Source organism: Theropithecus gelada, chromosome 11 (assembly GCF_003255815.1).
Source record: "Theropithecus gelada isolate Dixy chromosome 11, Tgel_1.0, whole genome shotgun sequence".
NCBI lineage: Eukaryota > Metazoa > Chordata > Mammalia > Primates > Cercopithecidae > Theropithecus > Theropithecus gelada.
This window is the reverse complement of record NC_037679.1, coordinates 24,188,916-24,202,840: the sequence shown is the minus strand read 5'-3', so window position 1 is coordinate 24,202,840 and position 13,925 is coordinate 24,188,916. Positions and strand designations below refer to the sequence as shown.

At 39.2% G+C, this 13,925-nt stretch overlaps 1 protein-coding gene across 2 annotated transcripts in view; it reads right to left on the bottom strand.

Annotated features, from left to right (window-relative positions):
• LEMD3 (LEM domain containing 3) overlaps positions 1 to 13,420 on the bottom strand; it is a 78,917-nt gene extending 65,497 nt beyond the window's left edge. For both annotated transcript variants that reach the window (XM_025403548.1, XM_025403549.1), the window contains exon 1: positions 11,872 to 13,420. In XM_025403548.1, coding sequence (XP_025259333.1) covers positions 11,872 to 13,393 — 1,522 coding nt within the window. In that variant the 5' untranslated portion in view covers positions 13,394 to 13,420. The remainder of the gene's footprint in view (positions 1 to 11,871) is intronic.
• Between the last annotated feature and the right edge of the window lie 505 nt (positions 13,421 to 13,925).

The following is a 13,925-nucleotide window of genomic DNA, read 5'->3' as shown; positions in this document are numbered from 1 at the left end:
CATCTCTGACTTTCCTATCAGCAAATCTACCTTTTAGTGATCAGCAAGGCTACAATCCAGTTTCAAGTTGTGTCATCACCTGTTTAATATAGCTGCAAAAAAAAAAAAACACATTATTTTTCAGTCCTGGAGATAAGGAAGGCACTAACTATGTAATGTGAAAAGATAACTCCCTTTTATCTGCTCAAATGGCTTGAGAGAAAGGTTTAAAAATACTGATAAGGACTATAAATTTAGCCAACTCTATTACTTATTAACATTACTGACTGGACATGTCATAGTGCTGAACATGTGTTACTTAAACTACTATAGATGTTAAGTCCTAACTTATAATATTAAAATTACAGTTACGTATCACTCCAAATTTCTCCAAAGCATTTCTACAGACATTATCACAGCAGTTCCCTACAAAAATCACTGGCTGGAAGTAAAGTTGATTTTACCATACCCTCATTTAACAGACACAAAAAACAAGGCCCAGAGGTTATGTGTATCTTGCTTGCCCAAATAAAGCTTGTAGCTAACGATAAGATAAAGTATAAAAAAATTCTACTGCTGCCTGGTAGTTAATACTGTGAACTCTAAAGTTAGATCTTGGGTTCAAATGCTGGCTCCAACACGTAGTAGCTGTGGGACCTTGGACAAATCACTTGTAACCTTATTCCCTCTATCTTTCCATTTTCTCACAGACATAGTATGAGTAGTTACCCGCATGAAAATTAAAATAAAATGCTCACACACACTGAAAATTCTCAATAAATGTTTGCTCTTATCACCTAAGGCTTTAAAATCTGAAAGAAGGGACATTTAGAGATGAAATTTTTAAAAAACCAAAATAACACTGCTGTCAAAAGGATAAGAATATTTCTAGAACATCTTGAACCATAATCATAAATGTTCAGATTTTATAACATTTTCATTTTTGGCAAATTCATTCTTCATGTCTCTTCCTTTTTTAAAAATTACTCCTAAAAACCTGCAAGAAATAATAAAACCTACATTTATTAAAATTGTGTGGTTTTAAAGGTAGAATTCTCAATTGAGAAAATGGTAATACAGAAAAGGTGAAAGGAATGATCAACACACATTACTTCAATTATCCAACTATTTCTTTTGTGTACATATCCACTGTGGTAAGCTTTACCAGACGGTATACTCGAATTTACAGAAACTAATTTTTAAAGTATGTTTCCTAAGTCACAATATATAAAAATCTGATATATTGTTGCATGGTAACAAAATCCCAATCTGAAGGCTAGCTAGTGCAGAAATATTTAGGAGAAAGGAGAGAATGCCAGCCAAAGTGTGGGGAGAGTGTCACTCCCATAGTTCTAAAAAGTATGATACATACTTATCTTCTGGTATTACCTGGTACATAGTATAGGTGCTCAATAAATAATCTGAGTGAATGGGTGATTGAATGAATAAATGAGTAGGAGAAACTTAATGTTTCTTCAAATAAACTAAATCAAACAAGAAAGCAATTGTGATCCCATGGGAGATACACTTATAAACCAAGGAAGTCATTAATAAGGCTGACCAAGGTTCCAAGTCATAGCTCAGAGCCTAGAAGTAGATATTCCAAGATTCCCCTCACCTCCTAATTAATTTCAACAATCCTCTTCATATGCTTTGAATATTTTACCTTGGTGAACTCCTACAGAGCAAAAGCATCCTTTGTAAGTATAGCGTGCTTTCAGGAATTAGCCATAGTGAGCAAATTGTGTGTGTGTGTGTGTGTCTGTGTGCACGCGCGTGTGTACATACTCAGATACATATGAGCTAACTGAAAAACAAAATTAATTTTCTGCTATGTGCTAAAATACTCATTTGGTACTAAAGGGTTTTTTCTATTCATGTCACATTCAGGGCAGGACAGCAATTGCTGGTGCATACTTACTACCCAGTTAGTTCAGGAGAGCTGAACTAAACTCTTGCATAGTTTTACAACCAAGCCTTGTTTTTAAACTTTAGCTTGTCATTTGATAGTAACATAGCTGTAAAGATGAATTCAGAAGTCATCTTGCAAAAGTATTTTAAGTAAAAAGGTGTGCAAAAGCACAAAGCAATAAATCTGCTACCCAGGAAAAATTAAGTGGTATAATTTTAAACTATACCTCGAAATAAAAGAAAATGAAGACATATGAAAAGTAATTCATGATGGCTTCCATATGATAGATGCATTATTCTATTTTTAGAGATTACTTGTTACAATAATTTTTATAACCTTTTTGAAGAGCTAATTTCCTTAGAAATATATTTTTTAAATAATGACATTAAATGTGCAAAATAAATTATTACGATCTAACTTCTTTCTTCCTGATCAACTCTTGTTTAAAAAAATTTTGGTAGTATTGTTAATAAAGAATATTATTAACTATATATATATGATATAATGTATAAACTGATGCAGTTTAAACCATAGATTATTAAAACAGTGAAATCCAAAGGTTACTGCTCAAATATACTGCTACTGGTTCACTTTAAAATCTATGTTAAGGCCGGGCACTGTGGCGCACACCTGCAATCCCAGCACTTTGAGAGGCCAAGGTGGGTGGATTACTTGAGGTCAGGAGTTTAAGACCAGCCTGGCCAACATGGTGAAACCTCATCTTTACTAAAAAATACAAAAATTAGCTGGGCGTGGTCCCATGTGCCTGTAATCCCAGACACTTGGGAGGTGGAAGCAGGAAAATCACTTGAACCTGGGTGGTGGAGGCTGCAGTGAGCAGATACTGCACCACTGCACTCCAGCCTGGGCGACAGAGCGAGACCCTGTCTCCAAAAAAATAAAAAATAAATAAAATCTATGTTAAAAATAAATTCTAAATATGAAAATCAAAATCCAAAGTTATAAGCAAATAACTGTCATAACAATTTCCACAATTAATATTAAGCTATGTTCCCAAATTAAATGGCAGCAATTTTTAGTGTATAATCAATACAAGATTAAAATACATTTTTTAAAAAAACGTTATTTTAAGTTCTGGGACACATGTGCAGGATGTGCAGGTTTGTTACACAGGTAAACATGTGCCATGGCGGTTTGCTGCACCTATCAACCCATCACCTACGTATTAAGCCCAGCATGCATTAGCTATTTCTCCTGACATTCTCCCCACCCTTAGAATATATCTTTATTCTAATTTAGATTATATCATTAGTAATAAAATTTTCACAAAGAAGTTAGTAGTACTTATTAACTAACAAGTATATTTTGGAGGAGAGTTCCAACAGTTTAAGGTGTCTTTCTCTTTTAAACAACTTATAAACTATATAATTATCTTTGCACTGAGGATAGAAATTTCCTTTTATTTATATAACATATTTTTCAGATAGGTAAAGTTAATACTGAATAACCAATGAGCAAGGAGAAGCAAGCTTTAAGAACTTCCCAACTCTTAGGAATCATGAAAATAATTTTTTAAAGTGTCCCTGAAATTATCAAACACATCCTTTCCATTAAAACGAATATGAGTATAAAAGGAAAATACAAAGTTTATTTAAAAGGAGCAAAAAAGGGGGAACAAATGTACGAAAAGGTCTTTATATCCTAAAAATGAACAATGGAAAGAACAAGTTGTAAGTGGTAATACAAATCAAAAGATCACTTTCCCTACCAGTTTTGAGACTGTGCAAATATTTTAAAAATTAGAAACAGTTTTCATATTGTATTATTGTTCTATGTATTACATATTATAGTTTGTATTATAGCAGATGCCCCCTCCCCTTTAATTAATCTAAAACCTTAAGGATAAAAAGTTCCATGTGATTCATAATTGTTGAATGAATACCACTTTTCCTAAAGTTGTTAGGTTTCATAGATTATTCCTGGCACTTCTAGGATTTTATGAATCTATACTCTTCACAGTTTTCTAATAACAATAATAGTAGAGAACATATATCAAGTCCTTATTTATACATATTAAAAGGCAATCTAGAAGAACGGTTAAGAGCCACTATCTGAATTCAACTACTGCTGCTTCACTTACTAGCTACAAGACCCTAGGTGAGTTACTTCTCAGTTACTTCTCCATTTACTTATAAAATGGGATAAGTACCTACCTCATAAGGATTAAATAATAATTGTTTAGCTCAGTGCCTGGTACACAGTTAATGCTACATAAGGGTTAGTTATTATTATTACTATGTGCCATGTATAAGTTTTACTTTACACATATTACTTCATTAATTCTCATTTAACCTATTTTCCAGATGAGGATATTGAAGTTTACAACAGCTAAGCAACTTGCCTTAGTAAAAAAAAACCTAGCAAGTGGAAGCGCCAATACTGACATCTAGGTTCTCTGATAGCTATGCCAATGTATCCTCAAACTAGTCTCCGTGGATATATCTGTAGAGATTCACAAGTTTTTCCTCTGATTATTTTTAATTTTAAATCATTCTAGGGATAATTTTCAAATGAAAAACATCTTCATAGAGTAGACTTTAATTTCTGAAATCATCAAACTGGTATACGCAAATCCCTGGCATTCATGGGAATATTCTCATAGATCTAGGATTTTTTTTTTTTTTTTTTTTTTTTTACAAAGCAGTCAACTCGTAAAACTTCAAACATAACACAGAGCTTTCATTCTTCAAGAATGAGAGAATAGGCCAGCCACTATGGCTGACACCTGTAATCCCAGCACTTTAGGAGGCGAAGGTAAGAGGATCACTTGAGCCCAGGAGTTCAAGACCAGCCAGGACAACAAAGTGAGACCCTATCTCAACAAAAAATACAAAAAATTAGCCAGGTGTGGTGGTGCAGAGCTATAGTCCCAGCTACTCAGGAGGCTGAGCTGTGAGGATTGCTTGAGTCCTGGGAGGTTGAGGCTGCAGTGACCCATGATCACACCACTGCAATCCAACCTGGGTGACACAGCAAGACCCTGTCTCATGTTGGGGAAAAAAAAAAGAATGAGAGCAACAACTATTTTTCAAAATGCTTATTCCCCATATTCATTTTAGATACCAAGTTCGGTTGGGACCTTTTGGCTAGTCTACTTTAAAAAGTAAAAGTATTTTTTAAATGACAATGACATAAAACAAGTTACCTCTTTGTAACAACCGGTCTTGGTTTTAAAAAAAAAAACAACACATTAAAAGAACAAACATTTAAAAGTATTCCTTTAGTAAACAGTACTAGTACTCACATTCAGCACCAGTCTCTCATCTTCACTCCAATTCTGTATCTACAAGAGCCTTCAAGAATTTTTCACTTGAACAACTCAAATAATAAGTCCTAAGTAAACTCATTTTCCCTAGACCACTTTTCCCCAAACAAGATCCCTCTTCAACATCTCTAATTCCTCCAATGACATTACCATTCTCACAGTCATCCAGGTTCATGGCCAGAATAATCTTTGACTCCTATCTCTACTTTATTCCCTATATTCAAAACCGTATGTCTTTCTTCAAATGAATTATGTCGTTCAGAGGCCCAACTCCATTCCCACTTATCAACCTCCTTCAGGTTTCATCACCCTACTCCTTCCCTCCAATCCTATCACTATCTACACCATCACTTGTTAAAAGACCAATTCAATCATGCTTGTCCTCTGCTTTATAACCTCTATGAACCTCTATGAACTCCATTACTCAACCTACAGAATAAAATCCAAATGTTGAATTTAGAGCTTCTGATCATATAAGACCGATCATTTGAGAATTTACAGTGAATTCTCCCCTTTTATACAAGTGTGTCACCACATAATATCCCGTATGTTTCTTAGCCATTTCCTATTACCGTTATTAGTGGTGTGGAGGCTTCTACAGAAATAAGATTTCTTTTACATATCCTTACAAGACACTAAGTAGATAACCAATTACTGAGTTAGATATTATGAGTTAACAGTGCATATATACTGGGTACCTGATATGTGATCATTTATTCAACAGATATTTGCTGAATAATGAATCTGTGCTGAAGATACTAATGTGACTTCCATCTACTAAGAGATTTCCACGTGCCAGACAACACTAGCTTAGATGCATTATCTCACTTAATACAAGTCATCTTGAGACAGTATTATCAATCTCATTTTTAGTATGAGGCAATTATATCTCTAGTATAGTCTACTTTAAAAAGTAGAGCCAAAATCAGAACTGAGTAAAAAGTCTGTACTCTTTAACACTGTATTCTACTCCTATAGAAAGATTACTCTAAAGAGAGGAGCTGTAATCTATTTGGCATGATGGACACACAAATATAATACTTTGCCCTAAATACCATGAAGGATGCATTAATGTCTTATTTGAGCACAAAATGATGGGCCAAACTCTAGGGTAAAAAGACAGAGAGTCAGAGATGTCTGGAGAGGACATATTTAAGAATGAATCACAGTTACACAATAAAGAAACAACATTCCCAAAAAAGGGGATAACTTGTGCAAAGGTAGAAAAGCCCAAATTTCATTACTTAGAGAACATCAAGTAGTTCAGTTTTCTAGAAAGTAAGTGTGATAAGGGGGACTGGTAGAAAGGGCAAGTATAGTCAGATCTTGAACAGTTTAGCCAAGGAGTTTAGATTTTGGCCAATAACTAACAGAAAGCCATTGTGTAATTTTAAACAAGAGGGGATGATCACATTTGTGCTTTAGAACTACTGCTCTGTACTGACAAACGGACTGGAAGAGCTAAAGCCTAGAAGCAGGGACACCATTTTAGGTTACTAAAAGAGTTCAGCCAAAAGACTAACCTAGAACAGTGGCAAGGAACAGAAAAAGACTGATTCAAAAGATACACAGGAAACAGAACTACAGGACTTGGTAACCAATTAGGTTGGGGGTTTGGAGGAAGGTGAGGGAAAGGAAAGAATCTAGGTAAATCCAAGGTTTCTCTCTTGAGCTCTGTCTGGGTGGATGGAAGCACCATTAACTAAAACAGGGAAGAGGAGCAAAAACAAGATAAATATAAGGAAAATGTCAGATGGTATTGGTACATACTTCTAGTATACCCAAAACATGTCTAGTAAACAAATAGGTATACCTAGATCTCAGGAGAAATCCAAGGTAAAAATACAAAACGAAGATAATGGCCAGGAGAGTGAATGAAACTTCCTAGAGAAATGTGTACAATAGGAGACAGCCAAAGATCAAGCTGTGGAGACCACCAATATTTAAAACAGGCAGACAGGAGTATGAAAACTAAGAGAGAGTAGTGATACAGAAGCTTAGAAAGGAGAAAGTTTCATGAAGAAGGGAGCTGTCAATGCACTAAACATACCAAAGAGATGAGGATTTGAAAATTGAGTAACTGGTGACTTGAAGAAGAGAGGTAGCAGAGGAATGGCTGGTGAAGAAAGCTAAACTAGACAGGGTTGAGTGAATGGCAGGGAAGAAAATAGAGGTAGAAAGTTTGAGAAGAGAGTAACAACTAGAGAAGAAAAGAGCGTTGAAGAGCAACATTTTTAGAATGATAGAGATTTTAGCATTTTTATACAATGAGAAAGGGACTAGTGGAAAATGAGATTTTAAAGTTATACCTCTGTACTTAAAATTAGTATATGGAAAAGTTACCCATAATACAATGTTAAGTGAAAAAACAAGTTGCAGAACATGTATGCTATAATGTCACTTAAAATTCTGACTCCTTTCAACGCCCTTCAAGGTGTTTAGGTCTTTACGAACTGGCCCATACCTACCTCTAACTTCACAGCATGCCATTTTCCCCTTCATTCATTATGTCCCAGGAACACTGGCCATTCTTTTTGGTCCTTCAACACACAAGGCTGTTCTCGCCTCAGGAATTCTGCACTTGCTGTTACTTCTGCCAGAATGCTCTTCTCCTGATCAAAGGCTAGTTCCTTCAAGTCATTCACATCTCAGTTCAAACATCCTTCCTCAGAGAGGTCTGCCTACCTTTATGTAATATTGCATATCTCTTCACCTCAGCCCCAAAAAGTTACCAGCAATACCTTGTGTTAGCAACTACCATTATCTGAAATTCTTATTTACTTGTCCATTCCCCTCCTAGAAGTGTAAGCTCTGTAACAGAGATTTCATCTTCCACATATGCAACATATTGTTCGCCACATATCTCTGCTGCTTAAAATAGTACCGGGCACATAGTAGACACTCTGTTTTTGAATGAAAATCTGTACGCACACACATATACACACACATACACAGATGTATTTACATGAAAAATATTACGGAAGGTCAGAAAGGATCTTAATACTTGAACTTATTTATATGGGGGCAGCATGAGGCTAGGAAGAGAGGTATACAATAACCATTCACTGTTTCCTTCATCTCTATTCAAACTTTCTGTAGAAGTCATGTCTTTTGTAACTGAAAAAAAAAAAAATTAATAATGATCATATCAGCCTAGGACAGTTGATCTACTCTGCTTCTCTATTTTCGTTTGGTGGGCTATAATGATCTAATCGCCTGTGGAACAAGTGACTACTCTGACTGCAGGTTGATCCTTGAGTTGTTTTGGTATGGCAGTTCAAAGTTAGAATCTTAAACCTTGGAGCTGGAAAGAGCTTAGGAATCATCTAATCCAACCCCCTAGTTTTATAGATGAGGAAGAAGAGACTTATAGCAATTCAATTAATAAAAAATAGGGTATTGATGAAAAAGTTTCAAAGACTATATGATTAAGAACAATTTAAAAGACTAATCTATTATATGTTATATGTAATTTAAAGAACTAATAAAAGTCTCCTAAAAGTTACTCTCACATATAACCTACAATCTTCTGGTGAAAACTATTGCTCAAAGTACAAGGATTTCCTTAAGCATAGTATTTGACCAACGAACTCCACGGTTAAAGCATCATAATATAACAAAGGATATCGAATACGTGTGTGTGTGTGTCTGTGTGTGTGTATACATATATATATGGAGTGAAAATATTATTCACTCTTGATACCCTAACACTGTTAGGTGTGCAGACTAACTGAAGTTAGGCACTTCTTTCCACAGGGTAGACATACAATATGTCAAGTATATCATACATTAAGGATTCATCATACTTTGATTCAAATTTCTGTATTAATTTCTAGAATGTGTATTTAATGGGATAAAAACCAAATGTTAAACAGGTAAGAAATGCACTACTATATCATTTATAGAAATGTCTTAACTATTTCTCTCTCTAGTTTACCAGGAATACAACAAATTTTGTCTAAACTTCTGAATAATACCACCTTATGCTTAACACACTGTCTCACTTGACCTTCACAACCCCAGAGACAGCAGATATTGTTATTTCCATTTAGTATATAAAATGAGGCTCAGAGATTAAGGAGCTTGACCACAGTCATTCAGACAAGTCCTAGAACCCAGATCCTCTACTTCTTAGCCATTGTTCTTTCCAACACCCAGATTACTTCACATTTACCATTTACTAAAATGTAAATATAATTTCCTTCCTTCCTTATCCGTGAAGGTGAAGAGTACCAAAATCCTATCCTATTCTACCTAAACTTTTAGTACATCACATTAGTCATTCATCTTAATACTGATGAGAAAGATGTGAAAGTCACCTTGAGAATTGTGCTTATCAATAATTCTGTATGAAATCCTACCAAACAGTCAATGACTTTTTTTTTTTTTTTTTTTTGAGATGGAGTCTTGCTCAGTAGCCCAGGCTGGAGTGCAGTGGCGCGATCGCCCACCACCACACCCGACTAATTTTTTTTGTATTTTTAGTAGAGACGGGGTTTCACCATGTTAGCCAGGATGGTCTCGATCTCCTGACCTCGTGATCCACCCGCCTCGGCCTCCCAAAGTGCTGGGATTACAAGCGTGAGCCACCGTGCACAGCCGTCAATTACTTTCTTAATCATAATAAAGGTACCTACTTATTTAGAAAGTTCTCTACAAACAATACCCAAAATTGTTAAAATGGTCTTTATAGTTGGAAATAAAATCTGAAACCAAGTCTTAGCCTTACTACTAACTGTTCACCACTCAGTGCATTTCTTAACTTAGTATCATCCTCATCCAAAAAATGAGGATAATACCACCTGCTTCTGTGAGTTGCTGGGAAGATGAAATGGTACAATAGATGTAAAACAATTAGCTCTTAGAAAATGGCCAGATCTGCTAACATGGTGAAACTTCGTCTCTAAAAAATACAAAAAAGAAATTAGCCAGGCCTGGTGGCACGTGCATATAGTCCCAGCTACTAGGGAGGCCGAGGCAGGAGAATCGTTTGAACCCGGGAGGCGGAGGTTGCAGTGACCAGAGATCGTGCCACTGCACTCCAGCCTGGCGACAGAGCGCGACTGTCTCAAAAAAAAAAGAAAAAGGCCAGATCTTATAGCTGTTAGAGACACAGATGCAGATAGCTACTGCTGATAGGTAATGTCATTTAATTTATGTGAACTTTTACTAGTTGAACTTCTAGTGTGCCCTTATTTTTTTTCTCCCCAATATTTGGGGCAGGACACAATACACTCATGCTCCCAGGGAACAAATTAAAGTGAGAGCTGAATTTCATTCTTGTTCTAACCCCTGTAATTAAGCAATAGAGTAATAATCTATTATTTGACTGTCTTGGAATTGGCTATATCAAAGCTTACACTATTTTGACTCCTATTCTTTATCTGAGTTGGCTAAATGCATCTTTCACTCTATTTTGAAATAAAACTAATAAGCCAACTTTATGAATACAAATAAAAATACGGTGAATTCATCTTGGGTGAAAAGAGTAGGAAGGCTTCAGGGGGAATGCAGAGAGAGACCTAACACTGAGAAATTATGTATTCAGAAGTCCATTTTGTACTAATTTACTTTCTCTTTTAATCTTCACAAACATCATTCTGGTCAATAGAGGCCTCATTTTATAGATTAGGAAAGTTCAGAAGCTTTAACTCTTACTCTCTCCCTTTTGCTCAAGGTGCTTAACCACTTTAACCTACAAGAAGGCTCTCTTGCTCAACTCAAGGTCTTTCCTCTTACAATCTCTGTTCAGAATGGTCTCCTGTTTCTCAACAAGGCTGTCTCCTGCTTCAGGTCTCACCTCAAACAGTACCTCCTCCGCTCAATCTAAAGCAGTGTACACCTACGTCAGTGTAGTGTGGTAAGTTTTTTTTTAAAAAGGAAAAAAAATAAAGTTGTGTACTTCAATTACTCATCTTTATTTCCTTCGCAGAACACAAAATGGTCTGTATTCATCTTCTTTTTGTGTTTAAGGGCAGAAATACTTTGATAATGACAATGAACACACCTACCTACAGTCATTTAGCAAGTAAATAACAGGACCTGGAAACCAATCCAAGGAAATCTGACTGCAAGCTCCTGCACTGCCCTACCACTACTTTTTGTACAGATGACAGGGAAAGTGCTTTGGGCTGGGAAATAAATTAAGAGGTGTGCCTTGCTGCTTTTTTATATTCATTCACTATTAAGAAATTATACATATAGTTAATACGACAAAATATTTAACCCGAATTTATGCATACAGTTAATACTACAAATAATTCAAATTTCAAGAGCCACTACATTGCCTGCTAGAATCACAACTCAATTTGAAAAAACACTACATTTATAATGTGCCTTATCCTAATACTTCAAATTTGTTGAGTGATTGGCATCTGCGCAAATAGTTATTTAGGGCTAAAAGAAAACTGTCACATATACAAATAAGTTTTACTAACAAGCTTATAATATTCTTTTAAAAATTGTTTTGAATTTTACAATACATCATGCAGAAAACTTAACACCAGTCATATGATATCATTTCGATAATGGTGTTCTTTCTTAAAGAAAGATGACACATGCACTGACTGTTGCGTTTTTGCTGTCAAACCATGTTCTTGCAGGTAAGTCAGTTCATGTAAAACGCTAAGCGCGGCTAAAGCGGACCACTAACAACATTCCCTTTGTTACCTTACCCACAGGATTTAATACTTACTGCTGAGTTCTCCATCCTCAGATACTCCTGTCCCTCTCATTCCTAGGTAAGTCAGTCCCAGTATTAGGAAAAATAAGCAGGCAGCAGTTAAGAGAAACATCGACAAGTAGTGGGCACTGAAACTCCCTGTTGGGGACACCTCCTCCCGTTTAAATTGCTGGAGAAGTTCCTCTTCGGGTTCGGAAAGCTTCGGTTTGTTGTATGTGTTTTTCAGGTAGGTATGATTGGAGCCCGTATGATTGGCGTGGTTGATCCTGAGTGAACTAGCGGCGGCCACCGCCGCACTGGGAGGGAGGCTGTTAGAATAAATCCTGGGAGAGTCCACATTGAAGGCCCCACCGCCAATATGATTATTGGTTTTCAGAAGGGAGCCTGTTGACGAATCCAAGGTTGAGTCCATGTCAGTAAGTGGCGGGGGCAGGAGTGGGGTCAGTTTCTTAGCGTTAACACGGTATCTAGGAACCGGGCTGGAGTCCACTTGATCACACCCTCCTCCCTGCTCCGCCGTCGCCGCCTCTTCGAGGTTTCGGCTCCTGTCTAGACTCCCGGCAGCCGCCGCCCTGTCATTCATCGCGTGTCCTCCCCCTCCCTGAACTGAAGTCTCCAGCCTGCCGCCGGCCGATTTAGCAGTCAGCGGGGAGAGAGGCTTACTATGGGTTCGTCTGGGCCGATGCCGGGAAAGGGAGTCGTCCTTTAATACCTGTCTGCTGGAGGCCACGTCGTCGTCGTCCTCTTCCTCTGAGTCCGAATAGTTTTCCCGGCAGCTGTAGGGGACAAGCCGGCTGCCATTCACGGTCCGGCTCGCCCAGAGCGGCTCCTCGGCCTCCGGGTCCCTCTCCTCACCGTCCTCTCCCTCCCCTTCCTCGTCCTCCACTGCTCCATCTTTCCCCGGCGGGGTCTGCAGGTCGGGGCCCGCCGGCCTCCTGGCCCCCCACCACGAGTGGGGCTTCCTTCGCTCGGCAGAGTTGCTGTTAGTCACCTCGCTGGCGGCCAGGGGCGCCGGCGGCGCTTTGAGCCCGCGGTACTGGAGCGAAGCCCGGTCTTTCCTCCCGCCGCCGCCGGCCTGGTCCCGGGGACTGGCCTCCACGTCCGACTCGTCCGAGCTGAAGCCCAGCAGCACTTTGCTGCCAGCCGTGGGGGCGGCGGAGGCGCCCCCGGGCCCTCCTAGGAGGTTCTCCGAGCCGGAGGCCGAGATTCGGCACAGGCCCCCAGGAGTCCGTAAGTAGGAGAGGTCGCCCGCGACTGGCCGGACCCCCATCCCCGCGGCTGCTGCCGCCGCTGGTCCCGCGGCTACGACCGTGGCGGCTGCCGTGTTATTGTTATTACTGTTCCGCGTCTTGTTGCCGCGGCCCCCCGACCGGTGCTGTTGCTGCTCTTCCTCTCGAAGCTTCTTCAGCTTCTTGAGGTAGACCGGGCGGGTGCTCTCCGTCACTGGTCCGGGAGACAGGCCGTAACGGCGGAGCTGAGAGAAAAGCTCCTCATCCGAGAGCTGCTGAGGTGCCGAAGCCGCTGCCGCCGCCATTTTCTCTCCAGGGTGTTTTACAAGCTCCGCGCTACCGGAAGTGACGCGCCGCCCTAGACCCTGAACTAGACCGCGCGGCGTCGCCCTCCCAGCGCTGCGGGAGTCTCGGCCAATGGGAGGCGCGGGAGGAGCTCACCTGAGCGGGAAACAGCCACCTGAGCAGCGCGCGGCTCCCACGGCGGAGACTGTTTCTACTCTCTCACCTTGAGGTGTTGGCGCATTCTCCCCGCTCTTCTCTGTCTCATCTCCAGCTGTTCTCCGCCCTGCCCTTCCAAGCGCCGTTCCCAGGAGCTGTCTCTTACTAAACCACACCTTGACCTCTCCTTACTAGGTTCCTGCCACCGGGCAGTAATAATTGAAATCTACCTTGAAGTTCATGGCATAAGTTTTCTTTACATCTGGATTCCCACTGCCAAGGAAGCCTAGACCTACTGAAAGAAATTCTGCTGGCCAGACTAGATTGGCAGCTTTCCCGTCTGACTTCAGTTCGTCTTTCGCTTGACTTACCAAAAAAAAAAAAAATTGACTTTCT